This window comes from Cyprinodon variegatus, unplaced genomic scaffold, assembly GCF_000732505.1.
Source record: "Cyprinodon variegatus isolate N-32 unplaced genomic scaffold, C_variegatus-1.0 Scaffold431, whole genome shotgun sequence".
In the NCBI taxonomy this organism is placed as follows: Eukaryota; Metazoa; Chordata; class Actinopteri; order Cyprinodontiformes; family Cyprinodontidae; genus Cyprinodon; species Cyprinodon variegatus.
The window spans coordinates 566,021-591,495 of record NW_015150884.1 but is presented as its reverse complement, the minus strand read 5'-3'; the positions used below and the strand labels follow the sequence as shown (position 1 = coordinate 591,495).

General features: G+C 37.3%; 1 protein-coding gene across 2 annotated transcripts in view; it reads left to right on the top strand.

Annotated features, from left to right (window-relative positions):
• prkcb (protein kinase C, beta) overlaps nucleotides 1–24,708 on the top strand; it is a 125,505-nt gene extending 100,797 nt beyond the window's left edge. Inside the window, exon 17 of one of the 2 annotated variants that reach the window (XM_015388653.1) lies at nucleotides 24,070–24,708. In XM_015388653.1, the coding sequence (XP_015244139.1) occupies nucleotides 24,070–24,225 (156 nt within the window). In that variant the 3' untranslated portion in view covers nucleotides 24,226–24,708. Of the gene's footprint in view, nucleotides 1–999; nucleotides 5,949–24,069 lie in introns of those variants that run through there. The other variant, XM_015388652.1, reaches the window with a different exon arrangement.
• Nucleotides 24,709–25,475: the final 767 nt, after the last annotated feature.

Below are 25,475 nucleotides of genomic sequence, written 5' to 3'. Positions count from 1 at the left end.
ATGAATTTTGTAAGAATAGCTTTCTACCTGGGTTGTTAAGTTGTCCAAAATGTATCCGGTATATTTTATTTTTTTTTAAGTTAGAGCCAAAGGTCAAATACTTTTACAAATTTTCTTTTGTCCATTTCCCCAAATCTCTAAGAATCCGGGTTTAGTTTCATCTGTTTACGGGAGTCTGATGTTTTTAATAACTTTATAGTTTTCCTCAGGGTGATGTTGTCAGAGAATGCAGCATCAGTGGTGTGTTAATTAAAGCTCAGTGTAAGGAGATGGGAGGAAGTCCCTCTGAAACCTTTTCATGGGAAAACTATGTTTCAGAGTCAGCAGCTTGTTAAGGACGCCCATCTTAGGAGCAAACTACATTTTTGTTTGCAGCTGTCAAAAAAGATTTATTTGCCAAAAACTGTTTTTAAAAAAAAAAAAAAAAAAGAAAATTAGCGATAACCTTTTCAGTTACATATGCATTTTATTTTTAGGAGTTATATAGTCAAATAATGTAAGGTTATTCAAAGTGCTCTTTTTCCATCTGAGCTGATGGTTGATTTGGTTTTCAACATCTAATTAACCTACAATTAACCCACAATTCCTCTTATAATTATCTTATAGCTCTGAGGCTTTTGCCTAGAAAGTCCCAGCAATTCTAGCTCCAACAATGATCAAATAAATTTAGACACTACACATGCATGGTTGCTGGTTCATTGCAGTGCATTGCTCCAGGATGTTTGAGGCTTTTTCTGTTTGAAATTTGACGATGCGCCTCAAATATTTGAAAAAGGAAAGCAAAATGAGGTGTGCTTAAAATCAAAGTGCACCACAGTGACTTTGCTTGTTCTGATATTTGAAACCATTTCCAAGTGATGTCATCTCACACCGTGGTTCCATTCCTTTTTTCTTTTGTTTTTCCTCTCTTTCTACCCTCACCTGCTCCATCCATTCCTGTCCATCCCCCCGCTCTTCCTCTTCCCAATCCATCCCCCTCTCCCCCGCCCTCCTTGACAGTGTGGACGGGAGGCCGAGAACTTTGACCGCTTTTTCACTCGCCACCCGCCGGTGCTGACCCCCCCTGATGAGGAGGTGATTCAGAACTTGGACCAGGACGAGTTCCAGGGATTCTCCTATATCAACCCAGAGTTCCCAGCAAGTGCTCCCACCACCGCTGCTGCCGAGCAGGCTTGATTTCAGCTCCAAGCATGGAAACATGGACTCACACACAGACATACTCATGACAGAGGACTCCACAGTACACACACCAAAACCCAGGCTGTCAATAATAATGCCTCAAGTACGGATTTGTTGCTTATCGTTTCAAATTTTGCAGTAAACCATAACTGCATGAACTGTAGCAGTCTGGAAGGATGAAAGCAAAGTGTCTTGCAAAAGCATCAAAACTATTTTGTGAGGTTACAGCAACAAGTTTCAGATGTGTTTTATTCAGAGTTTAGCTGTTCCCATGCACCCAATTAATGCATAGTGATATGAGGGAAATTACAATTTCATGATTTTTTTTACAAAAAATGTATGGCATTGTGTATAGCTCCCTTTGCTGTCAGCATCTTAAAGATAATCAAATACCTTGCATTCCAAATAAGCAGGCCAGGTAAAAGGAGGAGGGGCAGCAAAGATCCTCAGCCAATGGGAGAGGAAAACAACAGCTAAAAAATGCTAAAGAAGTTTAGCAATTAAAAATATGCCAAAGGGGAAAATTGGCCTTTATTTGTGTCAGAGGGACAAGAATAATTAATGTTGGTGGATTTACACAGATGTTCTTCACAATATCTCACTGAAGCTGAGCTATTCTGCAAAGAATTGGCAGGAAGGTCAATTTTTAGATGCGCAAAAACTATGGCCGTGTCTCAATATGTGTACTTGTGCGTTCTCATGTGCTCGTGAAATGAATCAGCCTCAGCCCTACTACTCTCCCAATTCACAAGAACAGAAGACCGTGAACAGAAAAGGCCCCGGATGTTGCTCTCGCCCCTCGCTCTTTACCCAGCATGCATCAGAGCGAAGTTTTCCATTCCCCAGACCGAAAGCTGTCCCAGCATGCACCGCGGCGGCAGCAGCTTTCAGTGGAGTTCTCATAAAGCTCAGAGTATTAAGTTAAAAGTTCTCTTTTTACCATTGCTTTACAAAGGTATGTTTTAAAATCATTTCAGGCGAGAACATTATACTTTTAAGCAGCGTTATATGAGCCATTTACTGATTTAGTGCTTAATTTAAAAAAAAAAAGGTCCTATATTGAGAGGATCGCGGCAAAATCAGAGGGTAACCGCAGCCAGGGCTAATTTTAGCCCGTCTGCAGCAGCCCTTTCTCGGCATAGCCGTGTATAAAGTACCACTGGCTCTGATGTCTGCTAGATTTTTTTTTTTTTGTTTTATTTGGCAAAATTTTAATTTGATTTGTGTTTATCTGACTGTGTTAACTATTATTCTCCCACTAAATGAAAAAAAGTATTATTATTTATAGACTGAATAACAGGAGGTGAAATGCAGCTCCAGACGAGCCGAGTGTGTGGTAAGGGCACGAGTCTGCTTCTGTTCCAGTTGACAAATATTTATACTGCATTCTCCCATTCTCCACGAGTCTAGACTTTCCTGTGTTCTTGTCAAGAACATACTTTGCGAGTCCATACTCGTGTTCTTGTAAATTGAGAAATGGCCTAAGTATTAAAATATTGAGGGGCTGAATCAAAATGCATTTTACATGTTCTTTAAAAAAATCCTTTCAAAGCCATCTATTACTTTTTAAACAGCAAGATTAGGCACTCAGTTATTTTGCTCTATTGCATTAAGTCCCATTTAACGGACTGAATCTTGTTGTTAGTATTAAGACTTTTGCAAGACACTTCATGGTTTATATCCAGCTATTGCTACAGCATAGTAAAAAAAAAAAAAAAAAAAAACAGCATACAATATAGCATTAGTGTTTTATAAATATATGCATGATACAGTGAAGAAAATATTCGAGAAAGCATGGAAATCTAATTCACCCCAAACTTTTTAGAATCATTGTTAGCCTTTGTTTTTGTTTTGTTTTTGTAATGTGAACAAAGATTTGCATTCGATTAACAGTGTGTAACCAAGTTGAAACTGCTCCTAAAAGGTCAAATGAAGCAGGAATTAAAAGAAAAAAAAAACTCTGAGCCATATTTACTGTACGTCACACAAGAGTAACTAAACTGACAATCAAACGGTGAGTAAAAACTTGCTATTTACTACTGTATATCAGTAAGTTTTAGCTAAGAAAGGCCAAGCCTGAAAGGGAAGGAAAAGTTCCTGTGTAAACAAGCTCTGAACTTTGAGATTTTTAGTTTCGCCTTATGGGGTTAAAACGTGAACATTTTTATTAGATCTGTGCATTTTAATGACTATAGACCTATACGAGTGTCTGTATGTTTATTCTTATCTAAAACTGGAATGTTTCACCTATTTGCATGGTTTCTTTATTAGGAGTTTCTATAAAATTTGTTTCCTACCTGTGCTGTCATCATACAAGGCCTTACTTACTTATTACTTAACCCAATAAGCCATCATTTGTACAGATTTACACCACAAATATCTGATTTTTGTGTTGCATGTTATTGCTTTCCATTCATTGCATCTTAACGGTGAAATGGGGAACGTAGTGTTACTTGAAGTAATTCATTATCTAGAAAACAATTGTTTCTACTGTGATCAGGTGTGTTTAGTATTGAACTTGCAGTTAAACAAGTCTGTCTGTTTACGTTACAAATGCATGATTCCAATACCTGGACATTTGTTTACAGTGTGTGTCCACATGCACGGGGGTTCTTCAGATGTGTAGGGTACTTGATGGTGAACAGTTACCTCTTTTTTTAATGTTCGTTTTTAAACATTAACACCTTCCATTTACTTATCTTGGGAACTTAGGACCAACACTCCCTCATATCAGTTTAGCTTGTGTTAACTGAATTAGTCAGAAATGTATCTGATGTCAAAAAGTGGGATAGCAATCATTGACAACTTTGCAAAACATTTTACTCACTTATTTAGTCTTATAAAGCCTTCATGTACATGTTAGACCAAAAAAATAAATAATAAATGTTTTAGGAGTAATTGAAAAAAAATACATTTCAGAAAACTTGATGGCAAAAAACAGAAGGTGTAAAGTAATGGACCAAAAACAGTTTAACAACAAAGCCGTGGAAGTAGTAGAAGCTAAAGAAAACAGCAGATTTGAGATCCACCTAAAAAAAGAAACATATTTTATGTTTCACTAGTAATTGTTCAACCAATGTTTCTTGCTCTTATGAAAATTTTTCTCTGACTGTGTCCGAATGTCATCCATAATCACTATATAGGGCCCTATAGTATAGGGCCCTATATAGTGGTTATGTCATTTTAAACGAGTGTCAGAACATCTAGTGGATGAAAAAGTAGTGCACTCGAAAATTCCCACAATGCACCTTGAAAAGTCGTGATCATCGATGGCCACTAGATGAATAGTGGAATGCTGTGCGAGGAAAGCTCCCCTCGCAAAGCATTATGGGATTTATTGTCACAACGGCCTGCTGTCGCCCTAGGCTATAGCTACTCGTCAACAGTAACAATAACAAAGATGCCAAGTGTAGTGTACAGGGAGGTGGATTATCCTGACCAACGAGAATGAAAAGTAGTGATCATCTGTCCAAATACTCACTTAACAGAGTTCCCTATGAAGTCCACTTTATAGTCCCTGCTCTATATAGTGATTGAGGGATTTAGGGGTTAGGGAAGACATTCGGACAAAGCCTCTGTTTTTAGAAACAAATGTAGTGACACAGATGACGAGTGAGAACAGAGGATATTCATGTCACAAGATTTAAAATCTTTTGTGGAAGTGAGAATCCCCATTTCTTTGGTTCAAAATCAGCATAAACATTTTTCCCAAATCTAGAATTTGTAACCTCTAATTTGGTCTTATTGCCAAATCTAATTATTCTTTTCACAAATGTCTTCAGATAAAATATTGCCAGTTCAGATTTGATCAATTTAAATTTTTTTGGTTTTGTAAATTAATTAAATTAATTGTAGTTCTGCCCCCCCAAAAAAACAGAAATAGCCCTCTGTGGTGCAAAGAGAAAGATCCGACCAAAGAAAGTTCTACCTTTCGCAACATTTCTGAAAATTAACACAGCATAGCGTCATCTCAAAAACTCCTTTCCTGCATCAATTTCCTGTTCTAAAATGTAAAGTTGTCGCCTGAAAGTAATTTGTAACAACGTGATTTTTTATCTTTCAGAATAACGCATTCTGCTCAAGCTTTAGCATTGCAATCGGATTTGCTTAGTGCTGATATCTAGCCAGATTTAGTTATAAGTAGCCATACTCTCTATTTTAACACCAGTAAAAGGAAACTTTTTCACAGTTCCCTTTGCATCTGATCAAGAATTAGTTTTCATGCTTTTTTTTCCCGTTACTTCTCTTTTCTATTCAGAGAGGTAGGTTTTAAAAGTAAAAAAAAAACATGACTTAGATCCCAGGATTTTACATGGTTTAGGATCCTGCATAGTCCAAAACACATTGCACTACAGAAAACAGCTGAAAACCTAAGAGTCTTACTGCCATTTTATACTACTAACATGTGAGGTCCGTTTTTAGTCACCCACCACATGTGTGAAACAGTTTATTTAAAATCCCAGATGTTTTAGGTTATATAAAATCAGAGATCCATTTGATACATGTAACATTTCTATCATTGAACATGTTACTCTGGTGAAACCTTAGTTTCCTACAAATAAAATTCCCAAATCCTAGTTTCAACTATTGAGACAAATAAAACTCAATCCTCTGTCATCTTAGGCTGTTTAATACCCTAAGAAGTTTAGTTTTTCACGTTCATATTATGTCCGACTTTCATTTTCTGTTCTTTAGATCAGATTCAGTTTTTATCCAATCCAATTTTATTTCTTAAGCACTTAAAAACAACCACAGCTGACCAAAGTGCTTTACAAAAAAAAATAAAAAAAAAATACATAAAACAGTACAGACAAAAAACAACCAGGGAACACATGTTTCTCTTATGCATTGTCACAACATAGCGCTCTTGTTTTATTGTTTTATGGTCTTACAAAGATAATTAACTCTGGTCTGTACGGTCAGTTAAACATTTTCTTTTTATAATTTACAACACAAGCATTTAAAAGCCCCAAATATTAAGAACAGTGGGAAAAAAATAAGTTTTTAACTCTTTTCAAAGGTTTCAAAAGTCATAATTTATTGTATTTTTAATGTTAGTCTTAATCTGTGTTCATTACATTCGCTTTGGCTACAGGGTCACATCTTTTTATTATTATTATTATTTACTGCTTGATTTTTCAACATTAAACAACATTAGGATACGTTATGCACCAATATATTACTGTGTCAGTATCTTTATATACATATAACGATACATGTGGTCACGTATTGTAAATGAGGAGTTCTTATTCAAAGATTAGTGTTATTTTCTACTCTCCCATTCTGTTGATAAAAAGAGGAGATGATCATTGCATGAAAAATAAAACTTTTAGCATTTAGGACCTACTCACTTTTCAAATATTATTACGATATGTTTTCTGTAACAACAGTACTCCAATCTAAACAATTTTGTGTTTTGTGTGTGAACATTCATGTTATGAAAAGAAAAAGCTTTTTACAGTGCTTTCCATGTGCCAAATCCCTTTTTTCTCTTTTTTTTATTATTCTTGGGGTATTCCTGGAATAGCAGACATTCCTTAAATAAACAATTCAAAAGTTTTCCTTTTCATGGTTATTTTGTGCCTTTTATTGTCCACCGTCTGTTGGGTGAGCTTTGGCTTCTCTATTCTGCTGCATCCTTCTCTGATTTAGCTTTAATTCATTACACAGTCAAACTCCCAAATGCTGTTGTTGCCCCTGGGATACAAGCTGATGTGATTGTAAAGGGGAATGAAGAAGGAATAGACTTGAAGAAAAAGAGCCCAGAAGGTAGAGATTGGGGTTATAGAAGGTGAATGAAAGGGTGGCTGTTGACCAGCCAGAGAAGTCACTAAAGAATGATTAGAAATGAGGGAAAAAGGTGTCAGAAAGGGAGAGTTTAAGAGGAAAAGATGGAGGAAAGAGATGGGAAGGTAAAGCAAAGCTCTGAAACGAGTCAGGCAGCTAGGGCAGGCTGTGCATATTTCATGGCTGCCACTTATCATAAGAGCCTTTCCATGATGGGGGGGGCGTAGGTCTGATGACTTCAAGGAAATAACATGCAGAACACGGCCTACATACACACAACCCCGCTAAGCCACTCAGGCGCTCCTCCGCTGCCTCTAAAGCTGCTCTCAATCCACCGTACAAGCTGTAGTGCTGCTGCTCTGCCTGGCTGCACGGCATCTTTTTAATAATTGTACCCTGCGCCATTTACTACCCGCAGCACATTATAGTGTTAACAAGCATGGACACAAATTACATGCAGTGATTTTTGACTGAGCTGTTGTAAAGTGTAATGGGGGAGGCTAAATCTGTAATGCTGCCACTGCAATGTTTATAAGGCCAGTAAATGCAGGCGGGGACCAAAACTGTTTCATTTAAAGATAAAGACAGTGCTAATTAGGTTGACTGGTACATTAAGCTAGAAGTAAAATTTATGGCGAGCAAGGTTTGAATGCCATTACCTTTAAGTAATCTTCTTTGTCTGAATCATGTAAGATTAAGTTGCTTTTGCCAAGAAACACTACTTCTTTATTGGAAGGAATGCTTATCTAGAAAGCCACACAAGTCAAGAGGTAATTTTGTCAGCAGCTACTGTAAGATGTCAAGATTACCTACCTGGTCTTCCTTTTACCTAGTTGCACAGTGGCTCTGTGTGGCTCCTTGTTCAAATAGGACTTCATCCTCTTAACATCCATCTTTGAGTTGGCCAGTCGGGTAGTAATGCTCCAGCTGTGAGGGGAACGGAGCAGAGCTGAGTTTTAATCAACCCACATTAAAATTAGGGGAAAACATGGTAAGAGAATTTGCTGACAACCTGTGGAAATCTCATTGTTTGTCTCTTTTTTTCTCCATTTTGTTTAAAAACATGGCCAACCCCCCGCCTCCATGGTGGATAGTTATATAGACTTTAATAGAAAAGGCATTCACTCACCTTTTACACACATCTTTGACTTCACTGCCTGGTCAGCAGGGTTTAATATGTCCATTCTGATCTGTTACTGGAGGTCAGACACTGATGTTTGCCAATCTTTCGTTCATCCTGAATGTTTTTTTTTTTTTTTCTCAAAATAAGGTTTCTTTCCTATGTAGTAAAGTCCATTTCTTCAACACTGAATCTGCTCATTCATGTCTTTATGGAGCATACTTTGTGCACTGGGTGCACAGTCAATTTGGAACAGAAAAAGGTTGTTAGAGAGGCTATTCCTATTAAGTCTTAGTAAAGTACATAAAATAACCAAAATGTCTTCTCCTAAAATTCCTGAAAACAAAACCAGAGCACAGTCTGCACTGGACTTTATCCTCATCATAGGGAAGTCGGACAAATATTCCTGGCAATCCAATAAGTTGCAAAACAGACAGACCTTTGTCATCACACCAATGGACTCCAAGGGCAGGTATTTCTTTAAGATGCTACTAACAGTTGATCATTGAATGATATTGAATATTGAATATTTTTCCTAGTCTGGACAGGTTAGTTTCTTTTAAAATAAGTCCAAAAAAGAAAAGCTGTTAGCCTGGTAATGGTGAGGATAAAGACTGATGCATGTTCGGATACAATGAAAAAGCTACCATATCTGAAAAGACATAAATAATGGTTCTAATAGAAGTGTGTTGAAGCCGCATTTCTGTTAGTTGTGTATTAGGCTGCATAGGTCTAAACCAGTTAGGGTTCCCCACAGGTGTTCCTACAAACCAGCTGAAAACAGCAACAACGCCCATTTCAGTTTGAACCCCTATGGTTGCGGGGCTGGTATGATTAAGCATGTAAACTTTTTTTTTACATCACAGAGGGGTAATAGTTGAATGTGAATACCTAGAAAAACAATGGCTTTAGGACACATGATGTGAAGAAGGAAAGCCGGCAGAGGCAGCGTGATGGAATTAAGCAGGTTCTACTCAGAAAGTGTGTGTCCCGTAGACAACAGTAATGTAACTTTGATGGGAAACATCTTCTGAAACACTGTTAATGGACATTAAATCCTTATGATAGACACAGTTACCTGAAAGATATGGCCTCTTTTTGTAGTTTAATTAGTCTAGTCAAAAAAGAAAACTGCTTCAAAGGGTTTAAGATATCCAGGTAATTTAAGGTGCTGACTTCGTCTTCGGATTTCACAATTTTGTTGATCTTGCTGGATCCAGTCCTTGATAGGTCACAGATATTTGCAACAAAAGGGAAACTGAGAGACTATTACAGTAGGCTGGTCTCTGCCTAATAGTGCCTAATAGTTACCTACATGTATGTAACTATTATAAACATAATATATATGTATATATGATGCATATATAATATATATATATATATATATATATATATATATATATATATATATATATACATACATGTATGTATATAACTATTATGTATTATGTCATACCAGTACCAGTAGTATTGATACACTGCAAAAAAAGTTTTAAAAATTCCTACATTTAGTGTATTTATCCTTAATTCAAGTAAGCAAATAGGGTTATTTTTCAATAGAATTCTTTTTTTACTCTCAAAATAAGATAATTAGATAATATGGACTTGAAATAAGACAATGCAATTGTTTTTTCTCATCTTAAATGTAAATTGTCTTGTTCCATTGGCAAAGTCTGAATAATGTCCTCCATTAAAACAATCACTTATTTTGAGAAAAATTACATTTAGATTTCATTTTTTTTGCAGTGTGCCTAAATGCTCAGTACATTTCTTTGTTTTCTAATCAGGAAGTTCATGTATACAGGATCTATTTCACCTCATTTAAACAATAACAAGGTCAAAATTATCTTTTATGTATGCACATTTAATCATTTTGTACTTGTTTGGCCTTAATTATAAGCAAGGTTTGTAAATATTTATTTGTCTTCATTTTTCTGCCCCTGAGCATCCCCTTGCTACATCTAAAAACCCCGAACACCTTTTCCATCATTTACATTAAGCAGTTTACCTGATATTTACATGCACATTGATGAAATCTGTGCTGTGACTGTCTGAATCAACCATCTTTCTATAGGCATTATGAGTATTAATGGAGACAAAAAAAAAAAAAAGTTTTCATAAATAGCCATGGTGTTGTGTTAGATTTTTTATCTTAAATGTTCATTTAACGTAGGCTAAAGATGCGGCCTTTAGAGAAATACCAAGAGTGTTGTTGCTCAATGTCAAAGAAGATCAACTCTTCTATACGAGTTAGAGCAGGACGCAGCAAAGGGCAAATTGTGAGTAAATACTAAACTAAACAAAACACTTGGGAACAGCCAATCCTGTTATTTGTTAATGGCATTTTTTTTAACTGCACTGTTTAAGACTGTATATGAACAACAATGTCAGGATTAGTGAAGACTTCTTGAGGAGCCAAATGCAGAGATGATTTCCTGCAAAATTAAATGAAGTAACAATACAGAGGCCATAATCCAGAACTGATTGACAAGAAACTCAGGGACCAAAAACTAGGAGACATTATGGAGGAATAAACCTATGGAATGAAGGGGTGAGGGGATGAGGATAATACAGCAAACATTAACTACAGAGGAGGAGGACATATGCCAAACACAACAATTAATAGTGTAATCCTGGCATCCCTAACCTTGGTGCTCGAGGCCCGCTGTCCTGCAGGTTTTAGAGGTTTCCTTGCTCCAGCACAGCTGATTTTAATTGAAAGCTGATTAACAGATTTTTGGTCTACTGCCATTATTATAATCAGCTGTGCTAAAGCAGGGAAACCTCTAAAACCAGCAGGACAGCGGGCCTCGAGGACCGAGGTTGGGGATGCCTGGTGTAATCAACTGATTGGGAGCAGGTGCGGACAGAAGGATCTAGAAGGGAGCTAGGGGAAAGGAGACTGGCCCAAAGGTGGCAACAGAAAGTAAATAAGAAATACATAAGTGCTCAAATACAACCAGAAATTAGAATCACACAAAATGGAAATGAAACCAATTACCTAGAAAACACAGAATGACATACCGGTAAATCAAAATGTAACTGAACACCCAAAAAGAAAACTTAAACAGAACCAAAAAAATCCAGAAAAGAAGAATCCAGAAATCTTCAATCTGTGTGTGACATTTGCAATACATTTGGTTAATAAAAGATTTATTCTGTCGCAAAGGTGCACATGTAAGGTATACTTTGTCAAACAACTTTACAAGAGTCTTGCTGTATTTTTCCCTCAATATGATGCTTGCTCATCGCTTTAACATTTGTTATGCTCAGGGTTTTATGGTTTTGTAGGCAAGGGCCAAAAGTACAATGATTGTACAACAATAGTATCATTTTTGGGCTTTATTTTGTTTTCTTCTTGCACACATATACATAGATCAAATTAAAATAATATTTTCAAAGGTAAATTATAATTAATTATGTTGTGTTAGATTTAAGTACAAAAACGTAACTTTTAAAGACAGGTTTTCTGCATGGCTGCAGCAGGCTGTTTATTTCGCTGATAGATCACTGCTGGTCTGCTGCAAAGGACTGACATTAAAAACAGTGTAACACGTCCTGCTGAATATTTTCTCTGCTGCTTGAGTGGAGTAATCTCAGGTCAGTGGGTTGTCCCTCAGTGTAACCCAGGACAGACTGCATTTATTACATTACTTCCAGGTAAACTATGAAGTTTAACTGAATAAAACGATCCACATCCATCTTGTACACATCCCAATTCACTGCTTTTCAGGCACAGGGGCATCATTCAGGATATAGAAGGTCCTTGTCTCCTATGTTAAAAATACCACGCATTTATGCCAACAGAGAGACATTCTTCTAAATATAAATAGTGGTTGCATTTAAATGATGACTCTTTTAACCTATTGTGTACTTTAAAGCTGCAACCAAGCTATGCTATATTTATATAATAGAAACTATTATACTGTAGATAGTTAGTTTTGTTCCCACACATCTGATCAATCAATGAGTTTGCTTTTTCCTTAGACTTAGACAACATTTTGTATGCACATAGCATATACAAAACAACATTTCGTTTTGTACAGCTTTCAGACAGTAAATGAGCAGCAGCTTAGCAGTGAAATGAACATTTCCATTCCATAAAGTGCAGCAGCCATCACATGTAAACAGCGTGGGAGAAAAACATGGTGCAAAATGCATTTATGTGGAACTTTAGAGCATTGCAAAAACAAATATATATGGTGCAAAAATGCAGTAGAAAAATATTTTTGAGTTTAGTTCTATTTGGTTTGATGTTACGAGTGTGATGCAGACTCTCATTTTGTGACTTGATTTAGAATTTTTTTCAACAGTTCAGCAGTCTCTGGTAGTGGGAAAAAAGCTGTCGGAGAATTCGGATTGCATCGAATGCAGGACCAGCAGGTTCTCCGACAGCTTTTTTCCCAGAGGGCAGCAGGGAGAACAGTCCATGGTGGGGGTGTGACGGGGTCATTGATGATGTCACCGGCTCCAGACATGCAGTTCTTGGATGAAATGAAGAGGAGACCCTATGATCCATGCTTTTCTCACCACTTCTCCCATTCTTCTAGTCTGAGGCACTGCAGCCTCCACACCACACAGTAAGACAGCTGGTCAGAACGCTCTCTATGGTGCTTCTGTAGAAGGTGGTGTGGATGGCTTGAGCAGTTGGGCTCTCCTCATCCTCCTCAGGAAGTACATGCACCTCTTTACCCTTTTGACCAGTGAGGTGGTGCTCATAGTCCAGGGGAGGTTGTGATGTGCAACCCCAGGAATATGGTGCTGCTGACCACCACTACAGCTGTGCTGTTGATGAGCAGTGTGGTGTAGTTAGGGCGTTTTTTTCCTGAAGTTGATAATGGTCTCCCTGGTCATCTCCACATTCTCAGTCAGGCTCTTATCTCTGCATAAGCCTACCAGCACAGATGCTGTGGGATGATGGTGTTGAGAGCTGAAATAAAGTCCAGGAACAGCATCCGGTGCTCTTCTCCTCCAGGTGTGCCAGGTTCAGGTGAAGAGCAGAGGAGATGGCGCCCTCAGTGGAGGGGTTCTGTCAGTAGGCAAACTGGAACGGGTCAAATGCTGTGGGAAGACTGAAGATGATGTGTTCTTTAACCAACCTTTCAAAGCACTTCATCATGACTCCCTGGTCATGATGAAGTGCATCTCCTGAACAGTTGTATATAGATTTTTAAAAATGCTGCTAACATTGATCAACATTTGACTCAATGCAAAGTCACTTCTAGGAAAATAAAGGTATTGAAAAGGGAACATAAGGGAACATAACCAGTTTTTAACTGCATATTTGCAGCTGCAGATGTATTATAAAGCAAGCGGGAGACCTCTGTAGCAATAAATTCCAGCACATAAGCTGTATAAAGTTTGTATTGTCGTGGATGTACTATTCAGCATGCACTGTAAGGCGCAGGGCTGCTGTGTGATAATTAATTCCAAATGTTGCAGCCCTCAAATTAAAGCCAGTGGCTTCAGCACAAAGAAGCTTCAGCTTATCAGCCCAAAACAGGTCAGCGTTCGATAGCGGCTGTTTTTATTTGCCCTCTTCTCGTCTCCGCTACAACTCCCTCCCACTCTCCCTGCATCTTCGGCGGACTTCGTCTCCCAGTAATCCTCTCGTCACGTAAAAGACGTAAACTGTAAGAGAGAAATAGAGGTGAAGGGGAATCGGGAAGGGAGGGAAACAGGAGAAGGAAGGAAGCAGTCCTGCTCTTCCATTAAAACCACTGAATCTAAAAATGCAGGCATGTGAAAACTGCTTGAGTTTATTCACCCTAATGCTGCTGTTTAATCTGAGTTCTCTATCTTTGCATCAGTACCAAAGGCCACTGATGTTTATCTCACCATCTGCTTGATGCTGATTTAGTTTTTTTCTCTGTGTGCTTCACAGCATTTACTGCTACTGAAGTGAGCTGAGATGGAGCAAATTATGATCCGCTCTACATTGCTGGCAGCTGCATGTGTTGATATGTACCTGCAGGGTTGATTAAAAAAATAACAACATGCAAATAGTCTTCTTGGGAAATTTATTGGAGGCATGCTTATCACCATGTGGATATAGGTTTACCCATCAGATAAATAACGCTCTGACTGCTTCCCTGAGAAATAATCCCAATTGACTAGTCCATGCAGCACTAGCATTTTCATCTTACTCTATCTGTATGAATGGACACTTGTACTGAGATTTCAATGCATCTGTTTTTGCAAATATGCATGTAAAATTTCGAATTGATAAAAAACTAGAATGAGTTAGTAGAAGTGCTCTAGGAAATTAGAAAAACCCAAAGAAGCCAAAAATTTGTCATCTTTCTAAGGATCAGCACTCTTTGCATTTTGTGATTTTGGTGTTGAAATGATGTGTCTTGAAGAGGGACACCCACAAAACATTGTTACTTTAATCAAAATCACTGTTAAATCCTTAAGTTCTGTACAGGAATAATACCACAGTAGGGAAGTGTTGATATGGTGCTATATTTAGAGTAAAGAAAAAGTCATACATTCAAAAGTTAAATCACTAGAAATGTTTGCCAATGGCTTTATCATGCTTAAAGGATTAGATTTTGGTTTTCTGTTCCTTTCTGCTAGGTTATTTCTATGGATCGATATTAGTCTTTTCACTTGGTTAGTAGTGTCTTTCAATCTGTGTGTATTAGTCTTCGTCTCTTAGCTTTCTTGCTTTCACTCTTCCGCAGATGCTTCAAATCATCCTGATGAGCTGACCCGCATTTCAAATCATTCTCCACTCTTTCCTCAGTTTACAAGCTCACATGTTCTCTTTGTTCACTGCTGGATTCTTCCGTTTCTCTTATTCTGCCCATTTCTCTTTCTGGATGCCTTACTGTAAGTTTGCATTGTAAGTTGATCATCTTGCTCCCAAGTTCCTCTCTGAACCTTGGTCCTGTTGTAAACCTCACAACTCATGACTGAAGGCCCAATTCAAGGGTACCTTAATTCCAACAAACCCTTGAAAAGGCTTTTTAAAATCTCAGCCATTCTTGTTTTCTGTGTAAATAAACGTTTAATAAAAAATAAAGGTTTCCCACTGTAGGACTTGTTATAAAATAAACTCAAACTGCTTCCTGTCTTAATGCATACACCTTTCCTGTTGATTTCCTGTAATTCTACACTTAATAAATGGAGATGTTAGAATTAGCTAGCTGGTATCCTGTATTCCTATCCTAGCATTAACCTCCGTTAGAATGACAGTGATGATGGAGTGTACAGAAATCTATTGTTTAATTCAGTTTAAATCCCTTTTTAACTGTAACAGTTTGAAAAAAGGTTGTTTCTACAGTGTTAAAATTAACAAACTTTACTTTTTAATCATTGATAACAAATACACACATTTTCAATATAATTGTAACCCAATTTTAGGCAGTATGGAACAGTGGAAGCACCATTGGCCACCCCGCCCGCCAGTGTCTTTCTGATTGTGCAATTTGTGGTTAAGAAGTGTGAATTTACAATTTACGAGGTGATCTTGAACTGGACACCATCTTTCTTTGCCAACATGCCTGGAGATTCTGAGGTCTTTTCCTCATTAGAGTAAAGGTTCATCCTCACTCAGTATTCCTCCCCATTTTCAGGTATGTTGTTACTGTTAAACATAGCATGATCGTAGTAATCCACTAACATGTTGAAGGAATGTTAAATGTGTTTGTGGGATATTCTAAGTAGTGTGTTGGGGCGTGTTTACTAGCTTCCCGCTAAATTGCACTGACCAACAATGATATTGTAAGTTTCATTACATTACATGACTATTTTTTGTTGACAGGGGTATAAGGTTGTTTTTCCAATGTGTAAGGAAAAAGTTACCTGTTTATGCACAAAAGTTATTTACTTGCTGTTTAATGTTTCAATGTTAATCTCAGAGGATTTGTTGCTTGTTGTAGGGATTATGCCTCAGGTAACTATATTAGCTATATTATTGAAATATATTATTTATTATTAATATGTGCGCTCTTTATACCCAGGCATTTTTGTCCTGTAAAATTGTATAAACAGTTTATTGTTGTAAACAAGATATTGATTAGAGTAAAAGTTCTTGCTGACAAAAAAACAACTCTTTTCACTGTTATTATATCTCCCCATTTTCAGGGGCGTAACACTTGCACACTGTGACCCACCTGCCCCTCTCCCCATCCCACTTCTTGTGGCTCTTGTGTGCTCAGACTAAGGCTCAGCTCTTCAACTATAAAAAATGAATAAGAAAAAAACAATTACTGTTTAACTCAAAATGTTAACTGATCTGTATCTATACATATTAGATCATTAGTAACGTTAAAAATCTCACACACAATAAACCAAAATATGAGTTGGTGTTTACTTAAGTCTTTTTCGTAGTTTTCTACAGGCAGGTTTATTACAATAGTAGACTCAAACCCTAAATTTAGGGCTTTTAGTTTCACCCCTATGAAATATTTCTGGAGGCGCCACTGGACTGAGATCCTCCATTAATAGAAAATAAGCACCTTTCAATAAAAGTGTGAGCTCAAAATTTGACAATTCAAGAAAGCCCGAATTTTTGTATTTTTAGATCTTCCCTCATTACAATAGTTGGCAAATTAAAATGAAAATCTGTTTGTTTTGTTTTTTTTTGTTTTTTTTGGACATATTAATAATAGACTGAACATTTCCACATTTGCTCAAAGTAGGTTTTAATGAACTACAGACATAAACTTCCTTTTGTTTGTAAATTTAAAACAGTTGTCCCTAACTCTTGTCCTCCTAACTGACTGCCATGCATGTTTGAGATGTTTCTCTGATGCTGCATTGCTTATTGAAAACAACAGGACATGATCAGGATAGTGAGGCAATAATCTACTATAAAGGGCCGATCCTTTTTCATACCTCGATGCAGTATGGAGATCATCAGTGTTCTACCATTTAGGTATGAATGTAGCCTCTGAGATTAGATCTGTTGCAGATATAATGCCCAGGTATACATGTGATGTGAACTTGTACAAGCAGGGCATGCTGGCTCCCATCAATAACAAAAGCTCCTCTTAGGCCTTGGGAGTTTGAGTTTGGAAACATTACCTTGTGTTCAAGCGCTTCTGTCCTTTACTGTCCTCCTCAATAATGTGCAGACTCTTTACTTTTTGGATGCACCTGCCCTTGCTGTATTCTTTATCATTGTGATCTATGAGATTTCTGTTTCCTTGTGTTTTTTTTTCCCCCACTGCTTTCTTTTCTTCCCTTCTGTGAAGCTTCTGACCTCTTCATATTCATTTGAGATGCAGTGCTTTTACAAATTAAAGAGCTTAATTTTCTAAATTTTCTTGTGTTTTCTAGGTTGGTAAAATAAAAATGTATCTTTAAATACAGTTTCTGAGAGTTACATTTATGAGTGAATATTCACAATTATTAGGATATATAGATAGAACTAGTGTTAATTGTAGTCCTGGAAAAAAAATTGAAAGCTCATTTCATATAGTAAACCTTGTGCACAAACTCATTTTTGCAACCAGCACTGAGCAGCATAAGATTCTAATAATGTGATGACCTTGAGTAAAAATGCTGTGGTTGGATGGCACTAACACCACTGCCTAAAAAATACCATCTTATGATTGCTTTTACGTTTTATGTCCATTGTGCTGTTGAAAATGACAGAATACTTGTCATTAAAGTTATTAAAAATCTGACTTTTCACTCTTCTAAGCGAATACAAGAGATGCAGTTTGTTTAGGGAGAGCTTGTGGTGTTAAGCATTGTTACCAGCTCCTCTGAAAGGAAAGTAGCTGTTGGATTTCCTAAAAATCACTAGAACTAATTAATGATGTGCTCACCTAATCTGCATGCATGGCCTCATGCACATAATTGTAATCAATGCTGGAGGAACAAGCCATAATGTTTGGGAATTTTAAATAAAATGGATTAAAGAAAGACCTTCAGCTCATACTGTAGATATTTGGTGTTTTTGGAAAACTATGGTAATATTCTGCAAGATGAAAAGTCACATGATGTGACTGAATTTTCACAATGCTCAACAATCTGGTTGGTAAGCTGGCATGGAGTGATCAGTGTCTGTCCACCAAAAAACTGTTTTAATGCTTAAAAATAAAACGTTTTAAAAAAAGCATAATCTTTCCAAAAAAATCTATTAGCTCATAATTGAGAAGGTACTTAAATAGTTACTAATTAAAATATCTAATTGTGAAAAGGTGAGGGAATAATTGTTTATACCACAGCTACATACCTGAGCTGTGTGTTCAGTCATTATGTTGTTCAGGTTTTGTAAGAAAATACAAGCAAAGCTGTGAAAGTGGCCCGACGGGATTTGTTGCTGTCATGCTTTGACCAGGTCCCAGCTCGATGCTGGATGAAAGAGGCAGAAACTAATAAGAAATTAACCACAGCTCTGTTAATTAGCTGCTGCTGCTCCCATTGGTGTTGCCCTCCACCTTCCCCTGCAGCAAAACACCCACTCAGGAGTAAGAAAACCCTTTAAATGTTCTGATAGGATTTATCAAGTGCAACTAATATTCATATTATCTTTATGCGCTTATAGCCAGCTGACCAGACCTCAGAAGGTCATTTCAAGTCCTTCAATAGGCCCTCTGGTTTACAATGCTGTGTCTATTCCCAATGGCCTACAGATGCCCTTCTATCTAGAAACATTTATGGGGGGGTTAACATTATTTTTAGTGGAGCTTTTTAAAGGGTGTGTTTAGGCTAATGTGTAGTGCATGCTTGACATGTCTAAACTAAACTGAAAAGAAACAAATATTAATCACAGATTAAAAGGGAAGCCAAGAGTATACATGTTGTAAATGTAATAGTTTACAAGACACATTTCCGAACTATGCCTTTCCCGGTGCTAACCCCCCCTCCCCTCCCCTGCTCTTCAAAGAACAGAGTTCCAGGTTAAGATGTTAACGTCTCTTTGGTAGTTTTAGCATTTTCAACATTTTTATCCCTAGCAAGTTGTAGCCATGATAAGCTGATTTTCTTGGTGTACTGAATGTGAACTGGAAGGCAGCCATTTTTACTCACTACAAAAAAAAAAAAATGTCCTCCTCCTCCCTTCATTTCTAAAACGCTGTGCTCTCTTTTTTCCTCCACTACACGCCAGTTACTGGAGCCTTTCGCCAGGCGAAATCTGCGATGACACTTTCCTGTCCAGGAGAACCCTTCTGCTGCTACTGCTACACAAACACACATTTCACTCCCCTTCAGCGCTGAGTCACAGTTATGTTTACTACAGCCTCTAACATTATGTTGCATTGGATACTTTCTCATTTGCTTTTTCAATCTCCACTTTCTCTGATCTCCTTTATGTGGAATCTCCCTTATGTGCCATATACTCTTCTATCAATTTTTTTAATGCTTTACAGCTTTTTAGTTTTACATTTTTCTTTTGCAACCGCAAACTAAAAGGCATGATAGAAGATTTTACTCAGAAATTTAAGGTGTGGAGAATGTTCGCATTTTTTTTAAAGGCCTTCTCTCTCCACTTAAAAAAAAAATAGCTCTCTGCGCAAATCAATCCCAGATATATCTGTCTCTTCTGAGGCCTTTATTTTCTTCTCATACAATTCATAGACATTTTTTCTTTTACGACCCTCGGGCCATTTTCAAAGAACCACGGGGAGAAAGGTGAGCTTCAATGACTGTCTGAATCCGTAGCTCACCACACATATGCAGCTAAAAAGGCAAATGCCCAGAAAAAGATAAAAGATAGCTAACTGTCGAAGCATATCGGACGGCCTTATGTAAACACATCACCAGAATGATTGACAATTATATTAAGTGTCGAGATTCATCTAAAATAACTTAATTGATGGATGGTATTATTGCACTTATGGTCCTACTACTTGTTTTTCAATCAAACATTTTGTGTTTTGCCTACGCTGTTAGGCTAGTGTTCAGACATTATGTTGCAGCACGAAGCAATGCTCATACGCTGGTTTGCTGCTGGAGCTTTTTTTTTTAGCTATTTGTTCAGTCTTTAGTGTAAACTCAAGCATCAATTGCTGAAAAGAATCCTGAACAACCTAACCAGAATAGAAAGCTTTTTACAATGTAGTTGAAAAGAGGAAAGCAAGTGGGAGAGAACGGACCCAGCTAAGTAAGTCCCAAATTTGGATTTGCAGTAAATATAATGCCGGTGGAGACCTCTTCTTCTTATGGAGATGTCCTGCTGACTTATTGCATTTTGGCACTTTGCTGCCTCTCATGGTGAAATTTCCGGCGATGGTGTTTCCAGCATAGAGAGCTTTTGCAAAGTAAATGGTAAATGGCCTTTTTCAAGTCAGGAGACTTGATGAAAGCACTTTACACTACATTCAATCATTAACCCATTCACACACACACACTCACTGACAGAAGCAGGGCTGCCGTACACTGGCGCCCCCGGGCCCTCTGACCACCATCAGTAGACAATGCAGGTGAAGTGTCTTGCCCAAGGACACAACGACAATGAAAGTCAGAGCCGGGGCTTGAACCGTCAATCCTTCGATTGACGGTTCCTACATCCAACGCCACTGTCGCCCGCAAAGGACGCATGATTCAGAAATACAAAAAACAGCGGTTGGATATATCTTCCACTACACTCCTGCCTTTAAATGTTTTTCATTTGGATTTTAAGTGACAGATCTAAAAAGAAGCACAGTAGTAGGAAATGGGAAAAAAAATGTTTTGGAAACAAAAATGTGAAAACTGTGACATGCTTTTGTATTCTACTTCCTTTACCTTAAAAGAAATTCCTTATCAACCGACTAACTTCAGAAGCAACCTTTGTTTTACACTTGTGTAAACAAAATTACAAATAAATCTAAGTCTAAGTCTAGTCTAATTTTTGTTTGCACAAAAAAAAAATGTTTTCATGACTTTGAAAGCTTGCTTGTCCAGAAACCATTGTCGCAGTACCTTACTGTTACTGCTGTGTGGAAAGTGCTCACTTTTACTCATATGCATGGATCTCCGAGCTACCGGCAACTGTGTTGTATATTAATGTCACCTAAAGGGCTGGTGTAGCAAACTCAGTGCTTTTCTTTGGCGACCGAAATTGAGTTCCACTACAATTGGAAATTAGTGTTTCGTTAGATTGTGATAATATTGAAAATGCAATTAAATGCCCAGCCCTACCCCAGAGGGAAACATGGTGGTGATAACATTCCCTGGATTTTGATGATGAACAGGGAAGTTGGGAAGATAAAAAGGAGCCAGAATCAGGCAATACTTGAAGAAAACATGTTGAAGGGCACAACAGACTTGAGATTGGGATGGAATCTGACCTTCCAGCAGGAAAATTACAGTAAACACACAATGTTAAAACACAGACGACCTAGTCAAAGTCTAGACCTGAATCTACAAGAGAATATGTGGCCAATTAAAAAAAAACTTATGGGCGCAACATCTTCTTGAGGCCTTCTATGGTTTTCTGAAGATCTAGAGAAGAAAGGAATTTGAATGGAAGGCTTGGTGATATCACATCTAGGATTATCTAAGCTAGCAACATAGAAAATCTTGTTTGTAGCAGCATTCAGAAACCTCCTCTACCATTAGCCATCAGGATTGTGGAGACACTATTTGGCACCTATATAGTAAATATGCAGACATATTTTATTCAGGTTCAAGAAAAAGCTCCAATTGCCATTCAATTAGAGCTCCAGCTAATCATTCACAAAGTTTAATCACTAATAGCCTAGCCTACTACTCTCTTTGGCCTGTAACAGTTACAGCATCAAAACAAAGCTTTACATTATCAAAAAAAAACTATCAACTGTGAAAGTGATATATCCTAAAACTGATTTCCTTCTTTCAGAAACAACATCACAGTGTAAGCCTACCTGATGTAAAGGGAGGAATTTTGAGTTTAGCAGAAGCAATGAGCAGAGAAGTCCTCTAGTTGTTATTCTTGCCTTGGGGCAAATACACCTGATGCATGCATCTTGTCTGACTGGTACATGCATCAGGTGTGCAGAGTTGTTGTTTTTATTTGTCATCTTCTGAATGGTATTGGAAGTGGAAAGGGCTTTGTAATTAATGAAAACTAGTCTCTTCTTGCAGAATCTTTGGCTCTTATTCTTTCAGGAGGAGCTTAGAAAGCCAGTTCCAGGCAGTTAGTCATATTTTCAGCAGGGTTTGGTCCCTGGGTACAAAAAGAGTAGTCTGTATATTACTTTGAAACCAAAGTTCCTTTTAAGATGCAGTTTTTCTTCGACCAGCAAGACTAATACATTCAAACACAAATCCTATTCAACGCAGCTTTAAAGCTTTGGAAAAAAGAACACTAAATTTTATACTTATTATCAGACTCTGTTGTTCTCAGACTCTCAGACTGTAGTCCACTTGTTTTTTTTCCCCATGGCTAGACCTTAAAACAATATCTACTATCTTCAGCTCTGATGATGTTTAATCACTCAGTTTTAACACTTCAAATGTTATTCAAATGTTTTCTGATGCCTCCTCAAAGAGACTCAGTGTATTATAGAGGTAAGTATTGAACAAGTGCATTTTCTGAAAATATGTACAGTAATGCAAACCTCATTAGCTGCACCTTGTATTGCTTTCAGACATTATGTTTTGAAGCTTTGTGCAAATCTCACAAAAGCAATTACCAACTTTATAAAAAAGGCTTTATGACTAATTCCTAAGTCCTGGTGAAGATTCTCAGTCATCCAGGTCATAGTCATTCCAAAAAAGTTAATTGTGGAGTGTTTTAACTTTTTTGGAATAACTTGTTCCTAAATACTGATTTTATTTTCATATTAAATATTTAACTTACAAATGTTTATAAAATTGGAATCAAGTATTCTCAAATCTGGGTGCTAAAGTAGCTTAATGCCAGTTTTACTGCAGGGTTTATTAAAACTAATGGTTTAAAAGGCTAATCTGAAACTTTCAATGAGCTAATAGAAAATTATGAGTTGTATGTTTCATCCCATGAGGCACATAGACCTGCTTTAAGTCAGTGCAGTGATGAATCTGCTTTGATACGAATTAAAATGGAAGATTTGTTCTTGTGTCTTTGTTGCATCAGATCATTTTTAGATGCTGAACTAAAGACGATCAAATTGATTCATTCCAATAGAAGTGAAATACTCCTTTATCATACATTGCTGGAGTTAAAGCCTCAAATCAGACACTAACTTCTGACATATTTTCCCACAGAGTTTAGATTTTGCATAACATTGAGACACCATTTATCAATTGCTTGAACATTAAAGGTACCAACAAAAACCTGGTGCCAAATACTGATCAAATACAGATGGAGAGCCTTGCTGATCATATTAAAACTAGTAGCTGAGCAATGATTTCCATTGCACCCAAAGGTCACACATAAAGATTCATCCTTACAGGATTTTTTTAATACATCTATAACACCAACATTCTCACTGGGCTTCTAAAGGATCAGCATTGATCCATCCTATTACTCTTAGTTATGCCCCGTCGTTTCATTTTACTGTTTGGTCATACGGAAAAGCTTTTTCATCTCTGCTCAGGCACCTGAGAGGTTAGGAATTAGATTTGGCTGAAAAGGCATTGCAACACTCATCAAAAGAAATACACTGGAAATGCCTGATTATTTAAAAACCTTCCAGAGAATCAACAGATCTAATCATGCTTTATAATTATATGTTCTTGCCTGGAGGCGCAATTTAGCTTTTGAAACTGTTGGAACAAATGTTTAAGTTGGATAAGGATGTAAAAAGTCTGGAGTCTTTGTTTTATAAAGTTAAACTTTACTGTGGCTGGAAAGATTGGACTGTAAAGAGAGAAATAATCCAAGAAACTTGTTAAACTTTAGGAATAAAGGATAAACTACTCTTTTATGCTGCCACACACTTTAGTTAAATCATTCATTTGAATGCTGAAAGGAAAAGACTTTGTGGTTTAAATTGATAATCCACTGAGTTGTTTAACGACACTATGCTTTCTTCCTCCCACACATTTCATTCCACTCCCCTTCATTATTATTTTTTTTTTGCTCATCTCCACTCCCTTTCAATACTTCATCCATAACCTTCGATCACCGCTCGCAGAAAAACCGTAGGGACACCTGTAACTTCGACAAGGAGTTCACCAAGATGGCTACGGACCTGACGCCGACGGACAAGCTTGTCATCATGAACCTGGACCAGGACGAGTTCCTCGGCTTCTCTTTCACCAACCCCGAATATGTGGCACCTCCTAATTAATGCAATATAAGAACCTCAACATGCAACAACGAGAGTTAGAAAATAAGGTTTAGTATAAAACTGAGGCACAAAACCCTACAAAATTGCTGTTATATTGTGTTCACCAAATGTTTGTTTCTCTTTTAGATGTTTTAGGTTTGTCTAAATAACTAATCCCAAAGATTTGGAAGCAGTAGATTATGAGATCTGTTTTTTCCTAAGAAAATTAGTGGAAAATAATTATCAAACCCAGTATGACCTGACTGACTACTGATCAAGTTCTGAGTGCTACCTTTTGAAATATTAATTTTACTCTTTCAAGAGAAATGCAGTTTAAATGGCAACTACATATTTTAAAGGTATGTCTTTTTAAATATCATAACTGGCCTCAACGTTTTCCATAGTTTTGAGTCCTTGAATGCAATCTTTTGTTTGTTCTTAAAGTTAAAAAGAACAATTCAAAGCACCGATCTTATTCATCTGTTTTCACTTTTTTCATTTGTTTCATTTGTTATAACAGCATTAATGATGTGCCATGATTTCATGGTAGCTATGTAAAGTTTTGTATGTTTTTCATCTCTTTGTAGGAATAAGAGAAAAGTAGTAGACTTTATAACTACTAAAACATACTTCCATATTTTTCGAATCAATGTTGATGGTCTTTTTGCTGCCATTCAATGAAGAAGAGAATGAGACCCAGATAGACACCATGGGTGGTACTTTGACCCTTTCTCTGTGTGCATGAGTCTCACTGTAAACATTTCACAAAAACTATCGGAGTGGAGGATGTCTGATGAGAAGGTCTCTCTAAACCTTTTTCATATTTTCTCATATAATCACGTATTGCATTCTCTACACATGATTTTAAAGCTGTGTCCTTATTTACTGGATCCCTTTTTTTACTTTGGCACAAAGTAATGTTGTATGAGACCACACAAACCGAGACCAAGGAGAACCAAGACCACGACAAGACCAAAACCAAAAACTTTAGAGACCAAGACCAAGATTAAGACCTTTAGAGTCAAAGACCAAGACCTTTAGAGTCAAAGACCAAGACCTTTAGAGGCCAAGACAAGATCAAGACCTTTAGAGGCAGAGATCAAGACAAAGACCTTATATGGTCTTGGCTTGTAAAAGTCTTCACCTTGTCTTGGTCCTGGCCTTTAAAGGTCTTTGTCTTGTCTTGGGCTCTGCCATGAAATGTCTTGGCCTTGTATTGGTCTTAGCCTCTAAAGATTTTGTCTTGGTCTTGGTCTTTAAAGGTCTTGGCC